The sequence below is a fragment of the Myodes glareolus genome, chromosome 7 (assembly GCF_982192425.1).
Source record: "Myodes glareolus chromosome 7, mMyoGla1.1, whole genome shotgun sequence".
Classification (NCBI taxonomy): Eukaryota; Metazoa; Chordata; class Mammalia; order Rodentia; family Cricetidae; genus Myodes; species Myodes glareolus.
Window position 1 is genome coordinate 86,057,131 of NC_142032.1, and position 27,571 is coordinate 86,084,701.

The window sequence follows — 27,571 nt, forward strand, 5'->3', positions numbered from 1 at the left end:
GCTCTGCTCACTGTGAAGATGGACACTCTGGGAAGTCACCCCTCTTGGGAGGAAATGATGCAGTAGCCTCTTGACAAGGTGATAGGGTTCTACCACTGTCTTTCTGTCACACTGGCTTCCCATCTGATGAGTCCCATGCGCTGGGTAAACAACCTATGCTTAGAGAAGCAGGCAAAAGCCCAAAATGAGGGTGCTTGTCATCTGCAACTAAATTGGGGGAGGAGAGGCTAACAGAAAAGGAAGACAGACAAGAAAGAAATAATAAAACCACAGATGTCTCATGTCCTTGTGCATGCCAAGTGGCTGTAACAAAGAAACCCCGAAGTCCCATGGCTCAGACCATCAGGTGTTTTATTTCTAGCTTTTGGGAGGCTTCAGAGGTTAGTAGTCCAGGCTAGTGGGGTGACTCTGAACTACACAGTCATGTAGGGTCAAATTTCTTCTCACTTTGTTCTATGTCATAGATGGTGTCCTCCCTGACTGCCACTCAGCCCTGGAAAAGAGAGAGAGCGGAGCGGGAAGTCTTCCTAGAAGTGGGAGGTGCCTATGTTTGTCCACTACACTTGGGTTCACTGTCCAAAGATGAGAATTTTTTCAAGTCACCACGTCTCAGTAAACAGGAAGCCTGGAGCCGGGTGGTGGTGGCGCACGCCTTTAATCTCAGCACTCGGGAGGCAGAGGCAGGCGGATCTTTGTGAGTTCGAGGCCAGCCTGATCTACAAGAGCTAGTTCCTTGACAGGCTCCAAAGCTACAGAGAAACTCTGTCTCGAAAAATAAAAACACGAGAGAGAGAGAGAGAGAGAGAGAGAGAGAGAGAGAGAGAGAGAGAGACCTGGAATGATGCACTCAAGAGAGGTAAATAGGATAACCCAGCCAGGGTCTGCAGGATGGCTCAGCAGATAAAAAACAGCCTGAGTCTGGTCCCCTGGATTCATAAAAAGCCAGATGCAGGAGTGTCTGTAATCCCAGCACTAGGGAGAGAGGCAGAGACAGAGGAACCACCTGAAAGCTTGTGGGCCAGTTTAGCCAAGAGCACTCAGCCAAGCAGAAACAAGAGAGACCCTACCTCAGAACAAGGTGAAATGAGAGAGCCAGCTTCCACAAGCTGCCCTCTGACCTCCACACATGTGCTGTGCATCTAAACTCTCCCCCACACACAATTATATAATTAACTAACCAATTGATTTGGTTAAATAAAACATAGGCAAGGAGCTGGTGAGATGGCCCAACCAAAAAAAGAAACCTGCTGTTAAGCCTGACTATGTTTGATTGCTGGCACACACATGGTAGAGGGGAGAGAACAGACTCCTGCAAGTGACCCTCTGATATCCACTCACAAGCCATGACATACACAGATGCGCACGCGCACAGGCACACACACACACACACACACACACACACACACATAGAAATACACACACACTAAATTTTAAATGCAATAAATTTTAAAAAATGATACACACTGTGCTGTCAGACTTCATGACTGTGTAGAACATGGAAGGCAGATGTGGGCAGTGCTGACTAGACCGATAGTAGCATTAGGAGTTTATCGAGAACTACCCCATGTTAGATACTAGGAAATGACGGCTCAGAGGGGCAAAGACAATTGAGTACACAGCTTGCTAAAGTTGGGGCCGGGTGGGTTAGAACAGGGGTTCTCAGCTCCCTCGCCTTCATAGCCCACAGGTAGAGCATGGGCCCCAAAGACCAAGACAGGAGGTACGATATGGCCACCGAATATCCCATTCATTTGATTGTACAGAGGGACGAAGGTAACTTTGCCCCTTTCTCTAACCCTGATGCCACACTTAGTGCTCTGTGGTGACTGAGTCACCGACATGTCACTGCATAAGTGCGTGAAGACCTCTTCCAGGCACAGATTTGATGTCACAGATGAGGAGGGCATGATTAACTAGGAAGCAAGGACCTTCATGTCACCCACATCCTCCTCAGGTGAGTGAGGGAGCCTCCCCTATGATTCCCACAGCACTTGGTGTGGTCCCCAAGTCTTACCCCTCCCCACTATTCTGCTCTCGTAGTGGGTAGTACTTACCCCCCATTAAAGGGTGGCCTGGGAGCAGAGAGGTGGCCTTGTTTCCAGAAGGTGGTCGAGCACAGCCAGGCAGAGGCTACACTCTGAGAACTACAGCTGGATTCCAAGCCTAGCTTTGCTGTTACCTGGCTCTGGGGAGAGCAGCTATGTGAGTCAGCTTTCCATAGTTGTGGCAAAATACTTGAGATAATCAACTTAAAAAGAAGACAGGAACCAGGTATAGTGATGTATGCCTTTAATCCCAGCACTCAGGAGGCAGGGGCAGGTGGATCTCTGCATAGCAAGTCCCAGGTCAGACCAGCCAAGGATACATAGGGAGACACTATCCAAAAGAAAGAAAGAAAGAAAGAAAGAAAGAAGGGAGGGAGGGAGGGAGGGAGGGAGGGAGGGAGGGAGGGGAGGGGAGGGGAGGGGAAGGGGAAGGAAAGTGAAGGAAGGGGAAAGGGAAGGGAAGGGAGGGGGAGGGGAGGGGAGGGTAAGGGAGGGGAGGAGAGAGAAGGGAAGGGAAAGGAAGGGAAGGGAAGGGAAGGGAAGGGAAGGGAAGGGAAGGGAAGGGAAGGGAAGGAAAGGAAAGGAAAGGAAAGGAAAGGAAAGGAAAGGAAAGGAAAGGAAAGGAAAGGAAAGGAAAGGAAAGGAAAGGAAAGGAAAGGAAAGGAAAGGAAAGGAAAGGAAAGGAAAGAAAAGAAGTCTGAGCCTGGGGCTGTAACTCAAATGCAAAGCATCAGGACCTGGACTCCATCCTCAGCGTGACCAAAGAGTAAAAGAGAGATGGTGTGTGTCATTTTTGCTCGCGGTTGCAGAAGTCTCAGTCCACAGTCCTTTGGTCCTGTCACCTTCAGCCCTGTGACAAGGTAACACATCACAGTGGGGAGGTAGGACAGAGGAAGCTGCTTCTTCGAAGCAGAGAGAAGGGGACAAGGAAGGGAGAACGTGCCTACTATCCCCCTCAGTGGCATGCCTCAACGACCTAACTTCCTTCAAACAAGCCCTACCTCTTAAATGGTCTGCCACCTCCCAGTGGCACCATGAACTGAGGACCCAACGTTCAACACATAGGCCTTTGGGGACATTTCCAAACTGTAACAAGAAGTTCCCTATAAAAGTGGGGAATTAGGCCGGGTGGTGGTATCACACACCTTTAATTCCAACACTCAGGAGACAGGGGCAGGTAAATCTCTCAGTTTGAGGCAAGCCTGGTCTACAGTGTGAGTTCCAGTATAGCCAGGGCTATGCAGAGAAACCCTGTCTCTAAGGGGGGGCAGGAGGTGGGAATTAGACCTGGGAAGCAGCTCATGTTACAGTGCTTGCCTAGCATGAATGGTACCTCAGTTACCCTCCATCTCCATAACCTCCCTCAAAAGACAAAAAAAGAGAATGTGATCGTAACTGTGTCTTAGTCAGCTGAGGCTGCTGTAACAAAACACCTCCCGCTGGATGGCTTCAACAGAAGGCATTTCTTTCTCACAGTTGTGGAGACTGGACGCTCAGAAGCAAGTGCCAAATGGCTCCCCGACAGGTAAGGGCTTTCTTTGTGACTTACAGGTGGCCATCTTCATGTTGTGTCCTTAGACGGTCCGAGGGAGGGCAAGTGAGTGTCACTCTGGTCTTCCTTCCTTTTCTTATTTAAGGCACTAATCGCACCATGGGGGCCCCCCTTTATGACCTCCTGCTGTGTGACATCCTTCCTGGGGAACCATAAACATCACTGATCCCAGAGAGAGACCCAGTGACAGACCAAAGCAACAATACAATCAAAGTCTAACTTGGTGAACCAATGAGTTCACTGGGATTACCTACAGAGTAGGAGTAAGGGGTTACTTACAAGAGATAGATGTGCCCCCGCGGTGCTGGCGTAGGCCTTTAATCCCAGCACTTGGGAATCAGAGGCAGGAGGATCTCAGTGAGTTGCAGGACAGCCAGGACTGTTACATAGAGAAACCTAGTCTCAAAAAAGTGGTGGTGGCGGGGGAGAGCATGACTCAGAGGCAATTGCATCACCAAAGCCCTCACCAATGCGGGTGACAGTTCACGAAAGCTAGAGCCCTGGAGCTCTCTACTCAATTTGCAGACAGCTCCACAGGTTGGAGAGCCTTTGTTCCTCAGCAGCTGGGCTGGCTAGTTTCCGGTCAGCTAGACACGAGCTAGAGTCACCCGACAAGAAGAAACCTCAATTAAGAAAATGCCCCCATAAGATCGGCCTGTATACAAGTCCTTCAGGTATTTTCTGAATTAGTGATTGACGTGGGAAGACCCAGGCTACTGTGGGGGAGGCCACCCCGAGGCAGGTGGTCCTGAGTTCTATAAGAAAGCAGTCTAAGAAACCCATGGAGAGCAAGCCCATAAGCAACACTCCTCCATGGGCTCCGTGGCAGTTTCTGCCTCAGCTTCCCTGGATAGCAGACTACAAGCTGAGAAAGGTGAAATGAACCCTTTCCTGCCCAAGCTGCTTTTGATTATGGTGTTTTACCACAGCAACAGAAAGCAGAAATGGATACCAGGGCTTGGGACATTGCTGTGACAGACCTAACTCTGTGTTTTGGGAGGATCATGGGAGCATGTTTTAACTTTGAACTGGAAAAGCTTCTGCTCAGATCACAGCTCTTAGTATTTATATAACCTTAGAGGGGGTGGAGCCTTGTGAATCTGTTAAGTTTCAGGGACTTCCTGAATCCAGAGAGTTTTTTTTTTTTAGTCTTTGAACCCCCCTTGCTGAGTCTTAAGGAGCTTACCTCCAGGATGTATGTAATGTTCCAGCTACACAACACCTCCCAAACACAGGCTTCAACAGGAACGTGAGGGTGGGGTTGCAAATATTTAGTCTATAATAATCACTTTCCTCATGAAAATTTTAAGAGGCACAGCTGAACTTTTAAAAGATTTGTTTACTTTTATTTCGTGTATATGAGTATTTTACTTGCAAGTATGTATGTGAACTGCAAGCATGCCTGGTGCCCACAGAGACAAGAAGAATTGCTAGGTTTCCTGGAACTGGAGTTATAAAATGCTTTTAAGCTGACATTTAGGTGGTAGGTATTGAACTCAGGTCCTCAGCAAGAGTATCAAGAGCTCTTAACCACCAAATATCCTCCCATCCCTGAACCAATGAGCACCTCCCAATCCCTGAACCACTGAGCATCTCCCATCCCTGAACCACTGAGCATCTCCCATCCCTGAACCATTGAGCATCTCCCAATCTCTGAACCACTGAGCATCTCCCTGGCCCTGAACCACTGAGCATCTCCCATCCCTGAACCACTGAGCATCTCCCATCCCTGAACCACTGAGCATCTCCCATCCCTGAACCACTGAGCATCTCCCATCCCTGAACCACTGAGCATCTCCCTGGCCCTGAACCACTGAGCATCTCCCTGGCCCTGAACCACTGAGCATCTCCCATCCCTGAACCACTGAGCATCTCCCATCCCTGAACCACTGAGCGTCTCCCATCCCTGAACCACTGAGCGTCTCCCATCCCTGAACCACTGAGCATCTCCCTGGCCCTGAACCACTGAGCATCTCCCCAGCCCTTAAGCTAATGTTAAGCTCTTGTCAGTATACCTGGCATGCACATAACCCTTTGTAGATGTTTCCAATGCCAGCAGGGCCAGCATTTACTGGATTAATTAATGAAAGTATAGGTCAGTTAACGATGCAGAATGAATGGTTGAATATGCAAATCAGCCTACAAGGAAATGAAAAGTGAATGAATGAGTAGGTAGAAGGGGGGACTGAATGAGTGAACCTATGAATAAATGCAAGAATAAGTAGATAAATGATTGAGAAGTATGAAAAAAAGACAGCCTCCCTTCTGAGAGTTTCCCTAGCATTTCTGCTCCGGTCTCAGAAATTTCTTTTCCTGTAGGAATGGGGTGGCCTCTGAGGTCACCTCAGTGACAGCATCTCCAGGGATCTCTGCACTACACCAACCATCCACGAGCCACTGCCTCTTGTGAATCCTGATCCAGACTGAAGCCACCCAATGTGCCATAGGACATCCCACCCATGATGACAACCAAGAATATTTTCCCAGCCTCAAAGCCAGTGACCTACATCCTGCTCCAGACATCTTCAGAAGCCCCCAAATCCACCAAACCTTCCAAGACCAACAAATCCAAGACACAGGACTCAGCCAGAAAAATATCCAAGCAGCACCTAGAGAACTGTGGATACTACCTTTCTGAACCTAAAAACTTCTACTGCCTGAACCTGTGTCTCCTTGCAGCAGGGAAGCTTTTGGCCCCAGAGCCACAGGTACATGTCCCTGTGCCCAAGGCCACAGAGACCTGTATCCCTGAGGATCCCACAGCTAGGCTTCAACTGGTACATCAGGCATGTGGGTTCAGAAAGTATATCAACCCAGCCCTGGGCCCTCCTAGAACTGCACACGCCCTATCAGTCATGAAGACACCCTCTGCGGATGCCATGAAGGTACCCTCTGTATCAGTCATAAAAACACTCTCTGCAGATGCCATGAAGGTACCCTCTGTAACAATCATGAAGACACCTTCTGCAGACGCCATGAAGGTACCCTCTGCATCAATTGTGAAGGCATACCCTTCAGTGGTTTCAAAACAGTCCTCTGCAGGGACCATGAAGCCAAGGACCAAGACCCAACCAAAGAACCAAAAGAAACAAGACAAAGAAAAACATTGTCTCTCTCTTGACCTGGTGCTCGTCAACCCAAACCGGTCAGCTCCATGCATCCAACATTTCCCTATTCCAGAAGCCACAGAGGTCACCATATCAGGAACCCATGGTATTTGTTGAACTACCACACAATAAACATCTGTCTGCAGTGTCTGTCTCCTACACTGAGGCTAGTGTTCCCAGCTGCATGGGCTGTGCACTGTGTAAGGGCAGCCTGCATCTACAGGAGTGTTGCTATAGATGTGTGTCTTTGCTTTGACACATCCAGCAGATGGCAGTAATGCGTCTTGGAGAACCAGAGGCTTCTAATGAAAGAAAAAACTTCAAAAGAGCTAGGGGTGGTCTGGAGCTATAGCTCTGTTGGTAGAATGGTTGTCTAACGTGCATGAAACCCTAAATTCAAGACCCAGAAACTGCATGAACTGGGAGGTGACATGCATCTGTACTCCCAGCATTTGATGGGTGAAAGTAATCCAAAGTTCAAGATAATCCTTGGCTACATAGAGTTTCTGAGGTCAGCCATGGCTCAAGGTTTGCCATGCAAACCTGGTGACCTAAGTTCAACCTCTGGATCCCATAAAAAGGTAGAAGGGCAGATGTGACTCCACAAAGTTGTCTTCTGGTGCATGTGTGGCATGCATACACCCCCACACACTGAGGTCCAAGCTCTGAAACCAGGAAGAGAGAAGGGTCACAGGAGGCTGGGAGGTTGACGAGAATGGGAAGCATGATAGACAGATAAGACTGTATTATTTGCAAACCTTATTGACAAGCACATGGGCTACTAGGTAGGCAGGAACCAGCACACAGGCAGACATAAGCACACACTCAGACTGGCATATAGGCCACATGGAGGTAGGCACACAGGTCTCCAGACAGGCAGGCTAGCAAAGGTGAAAGTAACAGCTCTCTCCTCTAACCCAAAGGCCATATTTATGTAGACTCACACAAAAGTGGCATTTTTATAGTTAATAATAATAGTTAAATAAAAGATTATAAAGATTATATTACAATTTCCCCGGACATCAAAGATATGCCTTTTTTTTTTTAACTAACTGCATATCCATATGAGCGCCATGTTGTCTAAACATAGACTGGCCTCTGCAACCCTCTGCCCCCTACACACATACAACCATGCACACACAACAGCAATAAATAAAGGCCGGTGGTGGCACTGGCAGATGCTTTTCCTGGGTAGGAACATGGTGCTCCAAGAAAGGTGGCATTCCTACTCTGCCAGTGCCACTGGCTACCCAACCTAGTCAGGGACTAAATTCCAAGACTCCACTTGTTCATGTGCAAAATGGGGTAATAAACACCTCATTGTGTGGTTGAGAGCGTGACGTGAGATTAAATCATTTACCCCAGTGCTTCAACACAGACGGCACTTAAGGACAACCACGTGGGAGGCCAGCAGTGGACCAACAGAGTGACGCTTCACCCCTAACCTGTTGGTTAGTCTTGATGGTCAGGTTGAGCAGTACTAAGCAGTTCATGCAGTGTGCCTTCACCCGTGTCTGCAAGGGCTGTTCTCAGGAGGACTAAGGAAGGGGAAAATCCACCCAGAATGGGCGGTACCATCCTGTAGGCTGGGGATTTGAGGGAATTAAGAGGATGAAGAAGGGAGCGTGCCAGCACAGGTGTTCTCTCTGTGTCCCTGTCTTTCTGTCTCCTGCTTTGCCATCATGATGTGAGATGTCGGCTATGCCATGTCCTCCCACCATGAAGAGGGAATCTGTGAAATAATAAATCCTTCTGTTGCCATCTAGGGGTCTGGCTTGGTCTTATTTTCTCTACCAGCTACAAAGCTGAAAGTAAGCCAGACAGTGCTGGTGCATGCCTTTAATCCCAGCACTGGAGAGGATGAGGCTGGCAGATCTCTGAATTCGGGGTTAGCCTGGTCTACAGAGTGAGTTCCAGGACAGCCAGGGCTGCACAGAGAAGCCTCATCTCAAAAAAAAAAAAAAATTGAAAGTAACCCCTCATCCATGCTCAGGAAAGCCTAGTGAACACATCCAGTCCCTATGGTGGGCTCTGGTAGAATTATACTTCAGTTTGTGGTTGGGGCCTTAAGAGGAGTAGACATGTCAGGCAGTGGTGGCCCCTTAATCCCAGCATGTGGGAGGCAGAGGCAGGCAGATCTCTGTGAGTTCGAGGCCAGCTTGGTCTACAGAGTGAGTTCCGAAGTGCTGCCCTCCTCTTCCTGCAAGGAGGAAGGAAAGAACATCCCAGAACCTGGCAGAAACAGGGGTTACCCGTACCTCCCTATATCTCTTGTCTCCCTCCACAGTGTAGCTCTCAGTCGGAGGTCACTCAGGCTTCAAAGGGACACTGGCTGACGCCTGCGGATTTTGGTTATCACAGCATAGAGAGGGGATGCTTAGTTCACACACCCTCATGAAAGAATTTAACGAAAACATTGAGTGCTAACGTGAGCATCTATGATCTTCAGCGACGGGCTTCCAGTTTCTCAGCTGGACATGCGGCTGCCAAGAATTATGAGCAGCTGTGGCCCTGGGTGCCCAAGTGACAACATTTTAGTCAGAAGAACCTGACCAACTTCCTTTTTTATTTTAATTTTATAAATTCTATTATTGAAAAAACTACAAAAAGTAAAAAGCATTTTACACCAAAATTGGCCAGATTCAAAATTTATCCTTTATTAACAATTCATGTGTGTGTGTGTGTGTGTGTGCTGTACATATATGTGAGTGTGTGTACACATGTGTGTATACCCTCAGAGGCTAGATGAGGGCATCAGACCTCTTGGAGCCAGAGTTGCAGGTGTTTGTGAGCTGCCCGATGTGGATCCAGACTTCACCAGCCATGATGGAGCAGCAAGTGCTTTTAATGGATGAACCTTCTCGCCAACCCTTTGGACTTTGATAGCACACCCTTAAAAGAGGTACACCTCACCTTGAGACCTGGAGGAGGGAGTCAGCACCCCAGGCTTGGCAGAGCAGCCGGCTGGGAAGAGCCTGCCCTGCTGATGACATCACGAGTGGAGTTGTCAGGCCAGCAGCTTCCATGGGGGAGAGATACAAAGTTTCATCTTGTTAATATTAATTATTATCACAATTATCATCATTACTTATTGCGTGTGGTATGTGTTGCATTCGTGTGTGTGTTTGGGGGCATGTACGTTTGTAAATGGCAAATGTTGAATGACATCTAGCATCTCTATCATCACTTCGTGTTTACTTCAAATGTTTAATTAGATTGTATTTGTTTGGGGGAGAAGCATGTGCTATGGCACACGTGTGGAGGTAGAGGGTGGAGGACAACTTGGAGAGTTGTTGCTCTCCTTCCACTATGTGGTCTCCTAAAATTCACCTCGGGTTGTCAGTTACTCCTGAGCCATACTGCGGGCCCCTCCATCTTGGTTTCTGAGATGGGGCCTCTCAAGGCACCTGAAGCGCGACCATTCAGCTAAACTGCCTACCCAGTGAGCTCCGGGGATCCATTTGTCTCCATTTTCCCAGCAGTGGATTGTGAGTGTCCACCACCGCACCCAGCTTTTATACAGGAGCCAAACTCATGAAGGTCCTCATGTTTACAAGGAAGACCAACCTCTCCTCCCACAACCCCACTTGCACTGTGATTCTGAGTCTTGTACCTAACAGTCAAATCTTCACACTGACTAACAAGATAGGGCAACACCATCCCATTTCTTCTAGGATCTTTAGAAAACGCCCCCCAAGACAGGTTATGTTTGGGCAGCAGATTCTGAGAAACGGGAAAGCATTTTCTTACTGCCGTGGCATTACAGCCCAGTGGCATTTGCCACTCTGGCATTGGCCCACAGTATCAGCCCATCCAATTTCTAGACCTGACTCAGCTGCACTGGTCTCCCATCTCCTGAATAGAGAGCAGGTGCACATCTCTGAAATTTTCATGAGATCCTGGGTATAACCAAAGGCTCAGGGAAACCACCGAACTAGACCACACTGTAGGTAGGGAGACATTATTTGGGGGACCAACCTGCTGTGCTGTTTCTGGAGGGGGGGCAGAGAACAGTGGGCAGTAGGGAAAACCTTGTCAGTTTTACGGGGACAGTTAGCAGTGGAGGGGGAGGTGCCGGCCAGAGCAGCCTGGGATTTAAGGGCTTTGAGCTGTTGCAGGCTGTTTAGGTTAATGAGGAACTAGGTGACCTTTGACCAAGGTAGTTGGCTGTTGGGAGTAAATAAGGGAAGTAGCTCCTTCTCCTGACAAACAGAACCCCCCCTTCACTAGATTTCTGAGGAGTGCTGAGTCTGGGTTCTTGTTCCCCTGGTAGCGATCCTCCTGTTTTCCCCGTCAGAGTCCAGCCTGAGCTGAGCCCAGGCTGTCATTTTGTCTGCCATTTTGGGACTGCCCTGGGGAGAATGGGATGAAGGTCCAGGACCCAGACTGCAGCTCCTCTGTCCTCCCAGCAGGGGGAGGTTGTGGTTGTTCACCCACATGTCACATGATCTCTACTGAGTCACTGCACTTGAAGTCAGGGGACACACAGCCTATGTTGAGGACATGGCGAAGCCCTTTCACATGTGCAGTGGAGGAAACGCTGGCCTCCACATTGCCATGTCTGGCTTCCTAACGCCCAGACCTGGCTTGAATGAGCTGTGTGACGCTTTTTTATTTACAGTTTACAATTGCGACCTTGAAACTCTCTTCTGCAAAAGTGCAGGGAACTTAACCAACTTCTGTCACTTACTTCAAAGTCAAAGAGTGGCTGGACCCAGGGACTGGATTAACTGTGTTGCTGGGTTCCACGAGCCTGGTGCCTCAGCGTCTGCCCCTCATGCTTGTTCCGAGCCGGTAGATAATATGACTGAGACCTGCGTCACCTTGGGCAGGCTTCCACTGTAACTGGAAAGCCCATTCTCAGAATCCTCCTCCTCCCAGGAAGGGCTTTTCAAGTAGAATCTAAGGGACCCACCTCCCACAATGGGCTTCCAGCTCCAGGCTGCAGAGTACCTGGCCCAGTCACATTGAAATCAGATGTCAATCAGTTTCCGCTTCAGGGTTCAAGTGAGGGATGGGAGACAATTAACTCAAGCCCATGGGCACAATAAAGCTTAAGATACAACTACATCAAAACTCTTTGTAGTGTGACTTCTTTTATAAAGATGGGTCTATAGATTGACAACCTCACAATAAGGGGCTGGGGGAGGATCTAGTGTGGTCTCCACAGAGATAGAACAGAGGTCACCAGGCTATTAACCTCATCAATTCTCAGGCCTCTGCGCAGAAAACAGGTCATGTGTCTCTCCCCTTTGAGAGACAACCCTGTGTACTTAACACTCCTGGTTCCCCTAACACTTGTCTGTGAACACAAGCAACCCTGGACCTCCCAGACTCCTCCACGGAGCTACAGCCCAGCTCGCTTTTTGCTTTTTCTTTCAAGATGATGTCTCACTAAACTGCCCAACTTTGATTTGAACTCCCTCTGTGCCCAGGCTGGCCTTGAATTCCCTCTGTAGCCCAGGCTGGCTTTGAATTTGTGATCTTGTTTCGACCTCCCAAGAAACACAGGCCTGTACCACCAGGCCCATCTATCAATATTTTATCGATATCATATATCAAGCTTCATTTGAGATCAAGCCCAGGCAGTTTGAAAATACAAAAGCTAGGACCAGTAAAATCTTTAAAATACACTTCTATTTATTGGCGAATGTGTTCATATAGACAAATAGTACATTTGGCATTTACACAGACTGTGAATGATTTTTTGACACCTGACATTTTGGTTAGGTAATCATATTTTTTAAAGGTAATAAGAACACTAAATGTTTGACCATCATGACCATGTTAAGTGTGCAGTTGAAAATGTTAAATACAACCAGAGGGTTGTGCATGGGTCCCCACCCCTTTTCAGGACCCCAAATCATTGCTCAGGCACCCTTCTCCACTCTCAGCTAACCACCATTTTTCTGTTGCTGAGGCTTTTTGATGTTTTGTTTTGGGCCGGGTGGGGGTTGTTTTGCGGTGCTGGGGATTATACCCAGAAACTTACGCATGCTAGGCAAGCACTCTACTTCTGAGCTCCATTCTTAGCCCTTGGACTTTTTTTGTTTTGTTTTGTTTTTTAATTGTGAGGCTGGGTGTGGTGGCCCAGCACTCAGGAGGCAGAAGCAGATAGATCTCTGTAAGTTCGAAATTAACCTGGTCGACATAGTGAGTTCCAGGACAGCCAGGATTATGTACAAAGACCCTTTCTCAAAACGAACAAACAAGCAAACAAAAATTAAAAATTGTGTATGTGCCATGTTTGCATGTGGAGGCCATGTGATTAACCTCCAGTGTTTTTCTCCAGGCTCCATCTGCCTTATTTATTTTTCTGACTCCAGTATACACAAAAATCAGTTGGAACAATGTTGACTTGAGTCCAATAGATAGCCTCTAATTCCATGCCCACACTTGCTTCATGGCCTCAGGTATGTTTTAAAAAAATGTTTCCTCTTCATACATGAATGCATTTTATTTTTATCAAATCTACCCTTCACTCCCATCTCCAACTCCTCCAAGATCCCTCCTTCCATATCTCTCTCCTAATTTCATTTCTATATATAGGCGTATATAATCTATGGGATCCAATTAGTATTTTACGCACACACACACGCACACACTCACGCACACACACACGCGCGCGCACACACACAGCTGTTCACTGTAGTGTGAGCAATCTAGCAGAGGTTCCACTCCTGAATTTATTTTGTCTCCCCTTACAGCTTCGACTGCCTGTAGCTTCCCAATGAGCAGTGGGGGCATGCCCCCCCCACATCCATCCTGGATTATTGACTAGATTGATCTCATGCAGACAACCACGGTTCCAGCGTGCAAATGACTGCCGTGTCTGGAAGACGCTGTTTTACAGCTGTCTCCCCCCACTTCTGATTCCTACCATCTTCCCTCCCCCATCTCCTGTGATGTTCCGAGTCTTGTGGGGAGGAGTGTAATCGGGGGTCCTATTCGGAGACTCACTTATTTTCTGCACTTGGATCATCTGTGATCCTCTGGGCTCGCCTCCATCCACTGCACAAAGGAGCATCTCTGATGAGAGCTGAGAGCTGGACTAAGCTACGCAGAGGAGGATAAGTTTCTAGCAGGCTTCTGGATACTGTATCAGCGTGACAGTAGCAGGTTCTCCACAAGGTTCTCCCTCTCGAGCCACAGGTTCTTGACCAGGTGTATAGTACCAGGATGAGTTCCTTCCTGCTGGGTGGATCTTAATCCAATCAGAAAGTTGTTGGTTACCCCTTACGACAGTCATGCCACTATCGCACCAATGAGCTTTTCTTGACAAGAGAGTCATTAAATTTTAATTGGCAAGGTTCACAGTTGGGTGAGACTGTTGGCACCTTCTCTCTCTCCCCATAGCCTGCCAAGTACCTTGGGTGGAAAGCTGACCATCAAGGAAGGAAGCTTCCAGTTCAGTACCGGTCTGATTTCTCTAAAGCTTGTATGTGGCAAGGGGAAATGAAACAAAGGAAAGAAGGGTAGGGGGAAAAAAAGGAATAGAAGGGGAGGAACAGGGGAGAAAGGAGAGAGCGAAGATGGTATGGCTGGTTTTATGTCAACTTGACACAAGCTAGAATCATTTGAAAGGAGGGAACCTCAATTGAGAGAATGCCTCCATAGGAAACAGCTGTGAGGCATTTTCTTAATTAATGATAGATGGGGAAGGGCCCAGTCCATTGTAGGTATGGCCACCCTGGGCTTGTGGTCCTGGGTTCTATAAAAAAGCAGGCTGATCAAGTCATGATGAGCAAGCCAGTAAGCAGCGCCCTTCCATGGCCTCTGCCTCAGCTCCTGCCTCCAAGATCCTGCCCTGCTTGCTGCCCTGACTCCCTCAGTAGAACTGCAACCTGGAAGTGCAAATGAAATAAGCCCTGTCCTCCCCAAGCCCCTTGTGACCATGGTGTCAGCAATGCTAAGCCTCACTAACACAGCAGGGAAGGGAGCTTGCAGGCCTCAGTCTTTTCTTTGCCCTTTGTTCCTGCACATTTAATGCCAACCTTAGCACTTACATGCAGCATCTTACTCATCCTCATGACAACCTCAGACACTACTATTACACTCCTTTGAATGATGAGGAGATGAGCTCTCAGAGAAGTTAAGCTACCTATCCAAGGTCACACAGTAAGTGGCCAGGACAGGATGCCCAATTGACATAAGAGCCCTCCACCAGTGACTTTGCCTTACACTCCCACTGCCCAAGAGTCTCTGACTCCTCTGTAATCTAAACTCTCCGCCCCCTGGAAAGGACCCTGGGAGCAAGCTGAAGGTCCTTGCCTGCCCTGCCTCCCAGCTCTCCTGGCCTGCTCTGCATTCATGACACCACTGTTCCTGTTCCGACTCCAGGGCCAATGAGCTGTGGCTTGCCTGGCTGCCTCTGAGTCATTCAATCTGGCAGACGGTGCTAAACTAATTTTCGAGGATCTTCGGGCGGCATTTGGCTTCTGTCTCCCCAGCTAAGAGCCCTGCAGACAGTGGCAGCAAGCTGACAGGACCCAGGGCTCCCTGCCTGGTCCAGGAGAGCTCAGCCTGCAATGTGATCAGATTCTGAGTGGCAAAGCGGCCTTGACTTAAAGAGGGCCCTGTGCAGGATCAACCTCTGGAACACGGGTGCCAAAGCCCAAAGACGCTGCTGGAACAGGCCTGGACATGGAGGCAGATGGAGGAGACCATTGCTAGTTTTTACAGAGATACGGGCTAGAGTGGTAACTGCCGGCACACGCGGGAGGCTCTGGGCTACTGCAAAATCAAGGCAAAGCCAGGGCTCTCGCCACACATGCAAATGACCCAGGCTTCTGTTAACACAAAAACACACTGCTAGCATCAAAGGGAATAAGAGATAGTTTGTTCCAGAGCCAAGTGTGAGTGACTGTGACCTGGGAATACAGTGTAGGTTGCACCAAATCCCATGTCTGTATACCCAGTGCCTGTAGAGGACTACAGGCAGTAGTAGTTGCAGTTATAGACCATTGTTATAGACCCCATGTGGCTGCTGAGAGTTGAACCTTGACCTCTGGAAGAGCAACCGGTGCTCTAAACCACTGAGCCACCTCTCCAAGCCCAACTTGGAAGAAGTTTTATGAAGGTTTTTTTTAAACTAACAGAACAAAGAAGGTCATAAATCAAGGTGTTTATCCTAGAATTTATTTTTTTATTTTATGACTATGAGTGTTCTATCTGCATGTGCACCTTTATGGCAGAGGAGGGTACCAGATCCCACTACAGATGGTCGTGAGCCACCATGTGGTTGCTGGGAATCAAACTCAGGACCTTTGGAAGAGCATATATATAGTGCTCTTAACTGCTGAGCCATCTCTCCAGTCCCCGATCAAGGTGCTTCGTTTTGTTTTTGTTTTTTTAACTACATTGGTGAAAACATTAAATCTCAGTTATAGGCCTCAAGTTATTTCTTTCTTTCCTTCTTTCTCTTTCTTCTTTGGGGGGAGGGTCAGATCCCTGGAACTGGAGTTACAGATGGGTGAACCACCATATGGGTGCTGGGAACTGACCCCAAGTTGACATCACCGGCCATGGAGGAACCTGAGAACATAGAACTGCACCCAACTGCACCCTGGGTTAGGAACATGCCACGATCCTGCGATGGTGTGCCACCACAGAGCTCTGGGGAGACCTTTGCTCGTTCAGGTCCTTCGCAATCACCAAGAGAGAGACTGTGGACAGGCAGCCTGTGTCGGCAGCCTTGGCGGGACCTCTGGAAAGCACATGGCTCCATTTCTCTTGCCCTCCCCTTAGACAGGATCGCACTATGTAGTCTAGACTGACCTCAAACTCACAGTCCTTCTGCCCCAGCCTCTCAACTGCTGCAATTCCAAGCTAGACTGTTTTTTAAGTGATTTCTCTGTGGTCTGTAAACAACGCCAAACAAAATGAGGAGGAGGAGAACGCACTATGTGCAGAGAGGACAAATTTCATGTTCACTGCTCTTGATACAGTCGAATTCAATTAAAAGTAAATCTTTGAGGGGCCAGAGGAGCAACTCAGTCTGCACATATGTGTTTAGGGCATGTACAAAGCCCTAGGTTCCACCTCCAGCCCAGGACAGTCTGAGCAAGGTGGCCCACGCCTATAACCCAGCACTCAGGAGCTGGAGGCAGAAGCAGCAGGCATACAAAGTCAACCTCAGCAACAGAGTGAGTCCAAGGCCAGCCTGGGCTATAGAAGACTTTGCATCTAAAACTTCAAAAATAAATAGTAAGCAATAAGTACTAAAACTTTCCAAGGAGGTCCTTCTGCTGCTGTGTGTCTGCTGCTGTCCGCAGAGTGCGCTACGGAAACTCCGTCTCTTTCCATCGTGTCTCATTGGTTTATGTAATAAGGTTAGATGCCTTACTCCAAAATGTCAGGATCGGAACACATGGCAACCCTTGACATTTCCGAATCAGCACCCAGAAAGTCCAACATGAAGGCTTTGGGGGAACAAACTTTTCTCACGTGGACTACTCCTTCTCGTCTAGTTAGGAGCTGATGTGTGACTCTTGGAACTGAGGGCCTCAGAGCCCAGGTGTCTGGAAGGTGGCCACCACAGCTAAAACACAAGTGCCCTCTGTCCATCTCACCACTGACAAGATGTCTGACTGATGGTTCAAGGGGGCGGGGCAGTGTGCTGGCCCTGGGGCCATCCATGTGGCTGCAGGTGGTAACTGAGCACGCCCACTGGGCACGTAGGCACCCTAAGTCCTAGCCCGAGCTCATGTGGCTTAGAGGAGCTTTGACATGGCTTCTGTTCCATGTTTCCATGGCTACTCTTTCAGAGATCCTGAGTTCAATTCAAAGCAACCACATGGTGGCTCACAACCATCTGGTTGTGAGATCTGGTGCCCTCTTCTGGCGGGCATGCATACATGCAGGCAGAACATTTTATACAAAATAAATAAATAAATTAATTAATTAAAGAACGAAAGAAAGAAAGAAAAGCAGAGAGTCTGGGACCTGCACGGAGTCATTTCAGAGTTGCTTAAACTTTAAAAAGTTAAAAACCTCGTAAGTAGCAAGACCCATGCATGGCTGCGCTTGCCCGAGTGTTTGTCTGGTTTGTATTTACAGAGCGGCTCCTCTTTCCCGCCTTTCCCTTGGAGAAAGCCAAGGCTCAGCTGTGCCCCATCGATTTTTATCCTGCTTTGAGATCATTGGCATCAGTGAACTCAATAAATTTCAACTTTCTTTCTGGAAGGGAACGTGGTGGACATAGCTTATCTGTAAATCCAGCCCTCAGGAGGTAGAGGCAGCAAAATCTTGAGATCAAGGCCATCTTCAGGATATCCACACTTCTTTCAGGCTCTGCTAGGGTCAGAGATTCCCTTCTTCCCCTTTCTGGCTTGGTAACAGGATTCAGATGCTTATCTGGTTGGTGTTACTATGGTTGTCAAGGATGACATTCAGGAGCAGCCTACTGGAGGGCACTAGAGAGGAATGTGGAGGGGCAGGCTTGTCACTGAATCCATCACCCTGACCCCTCTGACTATACCACCCTCTTAGCACTTCCAAGTGCTCTCCAAGCCCCACCATTTAGGAAGGTCCATTACCAGGCATGCCGACTTCAACCTTGGCCACTTGTGATTGAACACAGTCTCCAGCCCCTCCCCTCCCTGCAGAGGATGAAGGATCCAGAAGCAGAGGCAGGAGAGTTAGCAGTTCCTAGCCAGCCAGGTATACAGCAAAACTCTGTCTCAAAATAATAACACTAAAATTTTGTAAAAGATGTAGCTCGGTTCTTCCTCCTATCCCCACTGTACAGCCCCACCCTGGAGCTCCCTGGGAGCCCAAAGGCCGTCAATCATTTTACCAGCACAACAGGCACAGCCTCAATCCTAGGCCCTCCAGAGCTGCAAACACCGCAAAGGCACATCCCGTGTCCCCCTTAGTGTCTTAGCGGGGAGACACTAAGCTGTCAAATACTTCACACATAAGCTTGGGACTTGAGTTCGATCCCCAGCACCCATGTAGAAAGGTTGGGTTATCACAGAGCCTATAACCCCCGTGCTGAGGAGGCAGAGACTAGAGGCTCTCTGGAACTTGCTGGATTCCATTTTAGACAGTTGGCTCTAGGTTCAGTGCGACACACTCTCTCAAAATAAAGAAATAAATAAAAATAAGGTGAGGGCACAGGCTGCTGGCTAAGGGGACGGTTCGGTGGGTAAGAGCGCTTGCCTCTCTGCCCTAATAACCTCAGTTTGATCCCACCTGAGAGAACTGGATTTTGTGCTCAGGATTGTGCCCTCAGCCTGAGCACTTCTCCTCCAGGAAGGAGCGGGGAGAGAGTGTGCTTCAAAAACTAGGAGACTGGAGAGAACTGATTCCTGAAAAGGCGTCCTCAGATCTTCATGCGTGCCCCACGACATGCCCACAGCTTCACACACACGCGTGCGCACACACACCACATACACACGCACGCATGCACACATGTGTGCACACACAGCACACACGCATGCACGCATGTGTATACACATGCCACACACATGCACGCGTGCATGCATACATGCTTGCACACACACACACACACACACCACTCTAAATAATAACTTTTTAAAGTTTTTGCAAAGAAAAAGAGAAAAGAGGGAAAACAACTGAGAAGGACGCTGTAGATCCCCTTCAGCCTCCACACACAAGTGCAGATGCGTGAGCCTGCATATACACATGCATACAACACCGCATGCACTCACACACATACATATACAAGATTTTCTTTCCATCATTTATATCTTACAATCAGAAGTACAATTCCAACGAACCCTCTTTAGCCTCTATTTTTTAAATTTGTTGTTGTTGTTTACGTGAATATATATGCACATATATGTGGATGTACCATAAGGGTCATAAAAAGCTGGAGTTACAAATATTTGTGAGCTGCCCAGCTGGGATGCTGGGGCCCAAGCTCAGGTCCTCACACTAGATCGCCAAGTGCTCTGGACCACCAAGCCATCTCTCCAACCACACAGTCTCTCTATATATTTTTAAAGATGTGTTTATTTTACGTGTATGGGTACTCTGACTACATGCATATATGTGTGTAACACATGTGTACTTGATGCCATGGATCCCTAGAACTGGAGTTACAGACAGTTGTGAGCTGCCATGTAGGTGTTGGAAATTGAACCTGGGTCTTCTAGAGAAGCAGCCAGCGCTCCTAACCACTGAGCCATTTCTCCAGCCCCACAATCTATTTTTTTAACTTTAATTTTTTTTTTGTTTAAGTGGGTTGAGTTAGTATTCTAGATATAATGGGCACAAATGAAAATATGCAAAGTGGGTAAGCACATGAATATGAAGAACGGCTGTAGCCGCGGGGAGCGTGCAGCCTGGAGGCGAGGGCACCAGCTCTGTAAATAGCCAAGGAGGGATTATGGGATTGAAGAAACTGGTGTATTTTGGACTAGGCTGAAAGTCAGAACTAGCCCCGTGGAGTGGAGACTTAAATAAAGCAAATTTTCATTTAGACTAAGAAAAACTGCAAACAATTTGAGCTACTTACTGCTGGAAAGAGCTGACCGAGGAGGCAGAGGGAGAACCCAGACATTGAAGGAGTTCCTGCAAGGATTGAATGGGTCCCCGGCAGGGCCATGGAGGGCAGGACCAGGCAGGCAGCTTAAAACTGCACAGAATTTCCCTGGAGATGGCGTCCCAGAGATTGTGACTCTGCGGGTCTGGGTGGAGCCTAGAGGCTGCACTTCTAACGGAGTCTGGACCAATGAGCCACACCTTGAGTAGCTCAGAGCTCCGGGAGCTCTGGGGACCCAGGACCAAGGTGCACAAACCCACCATTGGCGCCTGCACCTCATGTCCGTTCCTTTTCTCTTCTTTATCATTATCTGCTTAGCGGGCGTGGGAGCGCGTGTCTGCCATGGCGCTCATGGGAAATCAGAACAACTCGCTGGAGTCCTTTCCCTCCTTCTACCTGGTAGGTCCCAGGGATCAAATCCAGGAAGTCGGGCCTGGCAGCAAGCCCCTTTACCCTCTGAGCCATCTTCACAGCCCTCTTTTTCATCTAAAAATATTTACTTATGATATTTATACAAAACAGTAGGTTTGCGTATTTCCTCCTTTTCCCACACGAGCTTGTATTAAAGTTATCTGGTTCTCGGTCCCTTTTGGACTTTCCCTGCCTCCTGATTCCCCCACCCTCAAATATTGCTCTTCCTGCTTTCTTTCTTTTCTTTTATTTCGTTTTTATTGTTTTTGAGACAGAGTCTTTTAGGCCTGGCTGACCCAAAACTCTATGTGGATCAGGCTGACCTTGAACTCACAGAAACCAACCTGCATCCACCTCCTGGGCGCTGAATTAAAAGTGTGTCCACTCCTGGAGCCTGTTTTATTTCTTTCTTAATGACAACGCCATATAAGACAGAACATAGATGATGCTTATTTCCGGGTCTGACTTTTTTTTTTTTCCAGTTCCATCCATTTTACTGCAGACAACATCATTTCCTTCTCTCTGGTCGAATAACAGTCCCCATATGCACACACATGTGACGCATCTTCTCCGACCGTCCATCAAGGCTGGACTGTCCTTTGTTATGCTCTAGGACGCGGCGCATTGCCCAGCACACAGTAGGTCCTCAAAAACATTTTAAAAATGTACTGAGTACTACTCAACAACAAAAAGGAGCTGAGTGGTCCTTTCCGTTGTCTGGTGTTGCGGGGTTGAAGCCAGGGCGTACAGCACGCCAGACGAGCGGGTCCACCAACCTACGCCCTCCATCTTGGCAGCATTCACCCTCTTCTTACTACATCCGTTTATTATATGCGTGTTGGAACGCTATGAAGGTCAGAGGTCAACTTTTATTTATTTATTTATTTATTTATTATTTTTTTATTTTTTAAAGTTTATTAAAATATAAAAGTTTCCATTTTCGCCCCTCCTCCCAACACCCTCCCACTCCCCCCACTCCCTCTCCTCTTCCCTCTCCATCCCTAAGAGCAGTCAGGGTTTCCTGCCCTGTGAGTAGTTCAAGTTCCTCCCCGCTCCCTCCAGGACCAGGAAGGTGAGTATCCAATCATAGAGGTCAACTTTTAAGAGTCAGTTCTCTCCTTCCACCGTTTGGGGTTCAGGATTAAACTCCGGTTGTCAAGGTTGGTGGCAGGCACCTTTACCCACAGAGCCGTGTTGATGGCCCCTCTATGGCAGGGTTACGGTAGACTCTATGAGGGCTTGCAGGGAACTGAGGAAGGGAGAAAATGTAGTTATGAAGGGAAAAAATGAAGTTGGGGGCAGGCAATGAAACCGTTCGTATTCTCAGGCTGATGAAAGAAATCTCTATGTGTGTTAAAATTCGTAGATATGCATGCCAAAAAGGTCAGTCTTGCTGTGTGATCATTTTAAAATAAATACTTTTGATAACTATTATCAAAAATAGGACTGTTCTGCATCATGCTATTATCAAAAACAGGCTTTTTCTGAATTGTGCTTACTGAATACCTACCCCACACCAAGCCAGAGCCACAGTTGAGGGTTCAAAGACAACATGACAAGGGCCGGGATTGTAGCTCCAGGGCAGTTACTCGCTACCCAAAGAAAATTCTTTATGGAAGTAACTAACGGAGAGCCATAAGGGGCAGTGGAGGTGGCAGGGGGCAGCCAGCCTAAGACTTCATCAGTTCCCCATATCCGTCGTTTGCACCCAATCAAGACCACTACTAATTACACTCTGTGCTCCCGAAGGGCTCAGAACAACACTGGGCACGCCGTTCCCATTGCTGCCTTCAGTCACTGTCCCCACCTAACTTGCCTCCAGACTTAGCCTTGTAACTTGTCAAATCCACCCAAGGGCAAAGCCGATTTCCGTAATTCAGTCTAGGATGAAAGCCATCCGTCTAGAGCAGACAAAGTCTCCACTCCAGACGTGAAAACTGGACCTGGGTGTGGCCTGGCCATGGCTCAATCCACAGAGTGCTTGCCTAGCAACTCTTAGTCCTGCGCTGGGTTTAAATGCATGCTCATTCTGAGCTATGTCGTGAGCGACACTCATTGGCTGTTTTCGAAACATGGTAATTTTCCTATTTTTGCTGTTACAAGTTCTTAAGTCAAAGTGAATGAGGTTAGTCTGCTGTAGTGAGTATTTCGATCTTAGTAGCTCTAAAAGTTTGTTTCTCGTGTCTGTACATTTTCATGCTTGTGTGCACGTGTGTGTCAGGAGTCAGTGCACATGTGTCCTTGCGTACCAAGGACAGAAGTCAACACTGGGTACGTTCATCAATTGCTTCTCTACCTTATTTTTTGTTGTTGTTGCTGTTTTGTTTGTTTGCTTGGTTTTTTTGAGACAAGGTCTCACTCTACAACCATAGCTGGTCTAGTACCACTCTGTAGACCAAGGTGGTGTCTAACTCATAAAAGATCCTCTTGCCTCTGCCTCCCAAGTTCTGGGATTAAAGGTGTGTGCACATTAGTGTGTGTGTGTGTGTGTGTGTGTGTGTGTGTGTGTGTGTGCGTGCCTGTCCATGCTACTGTAGACACGTAAAGATCAGAGGACAATTTTGTGGAGTCAGTTCTCCCCTTCCATCTTTACATGGTGCCAGGGATTGAAACAAGAGCTCCAGACTTGCACATCTTGCCTTTGAGACAGTGTCTCTCACTAAGCCTGGAGCTCACCAATTCAGCTAGACTGTCTGGCCAGCAAAGCAGAGATCCCCCTGTCTCTGCAACCCCACACTGGAACTGCAGTAGAATGTTGTCATACCCAGCCTTTTTAGCTGATACAGGAGGATGGAGAGTTTTAGGCCAGTAAAGACTCCCTAGCAAGACCTTGTCTCAAAACTTGAAAAAAGAAAAAAAAATTCAGAAAGAAGCAGGTAAAGGGAGAGATCAAAGAAATACCACATGGGGGCCACAGAGAGGGCTCAGTGGGGAAAGGAGCTTGCTGCAGAGCCCGAGGACCTGAGTTCAAACCTCAAGACCCACATGGTGGAAGGAGAGAACCAGCTCCTGCCAGTCACCCTCTGGCCCAGAAGAAAGACCACCTGACATTGCTGTCTTGAAAAATTAAGGGGAGACACAGGACGCAGCCCCTAGAGTTTAGGACCAGCCCATGACTGACCAACAACAGGAAAAAGTGGGGCCTCAGCCACTCGGTTCTAAGACTCGCATTCTACCTACAGTAAAAACAGGTAGAAACCACCACACCCCAGGACCTACTAAGAGAACACATCTCTGCCAATAGGGATTTTAGCACGTGAGACCTATTTGGACTTCTGACCTCGAGACCTGTAAGGTAATACATTTTTGGAAATTATTTTTAACTTACTTTGGCAAAAGCATATAACATAAATATTATCACTGGTTTTGTTTTTTTGTTTTTTGAGATGGAGTCTCAATGTATCACCCAAGTGGTACTCAACCTCCAGGTTCAAGGGATCCGGAGCAGCTGGGCCTGCATGTACTGGCCACTCCCAGCTTGATTTTCATAGTCTGAACCCCTGTATAGTCAGTGCAGAATAAAAAAACCTCACCTCTACATTCCTTCTCTAGGGACACTCTTGTGCCTAGAGGTCGCTTTGGAAGCCATCTCTGTGAACTGGCCCATTCTCCCGAAGAACTGAGCCCACAAATCTACAACAGTAAACAATACCTCCAATGTGATCTTCAAAAGTCATGAAGATCATCGGAAGAAGAGAACAATTCATTTACCCATTTCCACTTTTCGAGACGGTTTCTCTGTGTAGCTCTGGCTGGCCTCAAACTCACAGAGATTCACCTGCCTCTGCCTCCTGAGTGTGGGGGTTAAAGGCATGCGCTGCCACCACCAGCTATGTTTCCACTTTTTGATGAGTTGTCGTTTTGATTTTGAGACAGGGTCTCATATTCCAGGTTGTCCTTGAACGCCCTTTGCAGCTAAGCATGCCGTTGACCTTCTGATACCCCTGCTCACCTCCTGATTGATGAGATTACAAGCCTGGGCTTCAGGAATGCTAGTCAAGAATAAGCCAAATCGCTTCCCTCGGGATATTTTTAATATGCTATCAACATAAGTCATTGCACAAACTTGTGAGGTTGTTTGTAAAAGCAACATTTCAGAAGGTAAACCCACCGGTGATCAGAAGCTTTGGGAGTTCTCGGCCGTGAATTAGCCTCTTGCGCCACCTGCTGGGAAACTTGGGAACATCGAAGACATGTTGGTGCTTGGTTTAGGAGGAGAGGATTGTTTAGTTGGTTTTGGTGGGGTTGTTTATTTGTTTGTGGTAGTAATTCATGCTGTCCTTGAATTTAACATCCTCCTACCCTCCCTCTCTTCCACTCTGATTGGAAATATGAGCCGCCATGCCTGGCTATTCATTTCTTCAACAAACATACATTAAATATAAAATCCACGCTGGATAATAAGACTGCATTTTGAGTGACTGACCATTAAAAACTTTCTGATTTCCACATTCTGCAGTGTATAAAACTATATTTAAAAAAGAACTGATTTTGAAATTGCCATTTGAAAACAACTGTTAGGCCCTTACTACACACTGAGCCAAATGGGGTTAACCAACTATGGCTACAAGTCAAATTTTTGGTTTTCCAATTTTTGTTAAAGTTCTGTTGCTTGCCCCCATCCCTTCATTAATTTCTCTGACAGAGTGTCACGGTATAACCCAGGATGTCCAGGAATTCCAACCCCTCTGGCTTCCCCTTGGGGGCTGGGGACGTAGTAAGTGACATTTTCCTGGAGCACGGTCACGTGTGACACCACATCTCTGTCACTTCCATGCACAGAGAAAATATGAAATTACTCTCTGATGCTTCGTAATAAAGGTTACCTCATGCCTTAGCCAAAGCACTCCCAAATCAACCTGCTTGGCTGGCCCCCAGCTACTCTCGGGAAGGATGTAGCTATTTTTAAATGTGTCCATGCATGTGTGGTATATCTGTCTATGCATGCATTTTTAAATGTGTGTGTGTGTGCACGTGCACACCCTATGGCACAAATGTAGAGGTCAGAGGACGATATGAAATCAGTTCTTCCTTCCACTTTTGTTTTGTTTTGTTTTTCGAGACAGTGTTTCTCTGTAGCTTTGGAGCCTGTCCTGGAACTCACTTTGTAGACCAGGCTGGCCTCGAACTCACAGAGATCCACCTGCCTCTGCCTCCCAAGTGCTGGGATTAAAGGCGTGCGCCACCACTGCCTGGCATTTTTTTTTTGTGGGTTCAGGGAATTGAACTCGGGTCTTCAGGGTTACATGGTGGCATTTTTCACCAACTGAGCCATCTAACTAGCCTGAGATGTAGGATTTTGTTTGACAAATTACAGTTGATCAAATGTGACTTTGATGACCTACAAGACCATGAAGATAGAGTTGTTAGGACAATTTTGAGACAATTTCTTGCTCTGTAGTCTAGGCTGGCTTCAAATTCTTGATCCTCCTACCTCAACTACAATGGCAAGATGTTGGGCAAACACCTCATGCCCAGCCTTAATTATAGCTTTACTAGCCCATTAATGATGCTAACCCTAATCATGACGTGGTTTCAGCTCTAATCATGTCAAAATTCAACATACCAGATATAACTTAGAGATATTTGGAGGGGCTGGAGAGATGGCTTCGTGACTCAGAGTGTATTGTTCTTACAGAAGACCAGAATCCAGTTCTCAGCACCCACTGCAGGTGGTCCACAATCACCTGCAAGTCTATCTCCAGGGAAACCCAATGCCTCCGACCCCCAGGGGTACTTACGCTCACACACATTCCCACACACAGACATGTATACACATAACTGAAAATAATAAAGATAAACCGTTTCTAAGAAAGAAAACAAATCAGTCATGGTGGTGTACATCTTTAATCGCAACACTTGGGAGTCTCTGAGTTCGAGGCCAGCCTGATCTACAAAGTAAGTTCCGGGACAGCCAGGGCTACACAGAGAAAACCTGTCTCAAAAAAAATGCAAGAAAGAAAGAAAGGAAAAAAAGAAAAAAGGAAGGAAGGAAAAGAATAAATGATGCTGGTCTCAGTCTCCTGGGCTCAAATAATCCTCCTGTCTCCATAGAAACTAGAGTCACAGGCTCACACCAACACCTCCTTCTTGTTGTTGTTCTTGCTGTTGTTGTTATTTGGTTTTGGCTTTTTTGAGACAAAGTTTCTCTGTGTACCAGTCCTAGCTGTCCTGGAACTAGCTCTGTAGACCAGGCTGGCTTTGAACTCACAGAGATCTGCCTCCCAAGTGCTGGAATTAAAGGCAGGCACCACCACCGCCCAGTGGCAATCTTATTTTGCATTCTTTTCCTAATACAAAAACTCTGTCACTCAAGTGCTTTTGGAAACTGTCCCCCCCCCTCCAAAAGAAAGATTCCCTTGGGAATGATAAACTCCAATACCTGATAATAAGACAATTTGTTTTACAATAATGCCTTTTGGTTGGGACACAGCTTAGTGGTCCAGGGCTTGTCTGGCATACACAGATCCCTGGGCGCCACCTCCAGTCCAGAAAGAAAAGAGATCATCTCACATGAAATAATACAGCTGCAACTACCAACATCAGAGTTCCCAGACTTCAGTGAATCTGAAACAGCCCAGGGTGTCTGATGACACACAACACACACACAGAGAGACCAAACACACCACACACATACACTCAAACCACATACACACCACATACACACACCAGACACACATATATACCACACACTCATACCACACACACATGCCACATGCACACACACACACCATACACTCACACCTCATACACATGCCATGCACACACACCACATACACACAGACACCACACACACTCACACCGTAAACACATGTACCACACAAACACACATGCATACACACAATACACTCACACCACACACACACCACACATATCACACACACACACACTCACACCAATACACACATCACACACACACACTCACAGTACACACATATATGTGCCA

General features: G+C 47.5%; 1 protein-coding gene and 1 long non-coding RNA gene across 2 annotated transcripts; one reads left to right on the plus strand and one right to left on the minus strand.

Moving 5' to 3' along the window:
• Window positions 1-2,610: 2,610 nt before the first annotated feature.
• Window positions 2,611-3,994, minus strand: LOC148121492 (uncharacterized). The gene is made up of 3 exons (XR_015738276.1): window positions 3,877-3,994; window positions 3,595-3,739; window positions 2,611-2,895 (listed from the first exon to the last, which is right to left on the minus strand). It is a non-coding gene; the product is annotated as an uncharacterized LOC148121492 (long non-coding RNA).
• A 1,927-nt stretch (window positions 3,995-5,921) lies between these two features.
• On the plus strand, window positions 5,922-8,425 carry LOC125417117 (uncharacterized). Its single transcript, XM_048460397.3, has one exon. The coding sequence runs from the start codon at window positions 6,057-6,059 to the stop codon at window positions 6,819-6,821; it is 765 nt and encodes a 254-aa protein (XP_048316354.3). The 5' UTR covers window positions 5,922-6,056; the 3' UTR covers window positions 6,822-8,425.
• Window positions 8,426-27,571: the final 19,146 nt, after the last annotated feature.

Bases quoted from the DNA above. Each gene is read 5' to 3' on its own strand.
- LOC125417117 (XM_048460397.3), top strand. From the start codon at position 6,057: ATGATGACAACCAAGAATATTTTCCCAGCCTCAAAGCCAGTGACCTAC.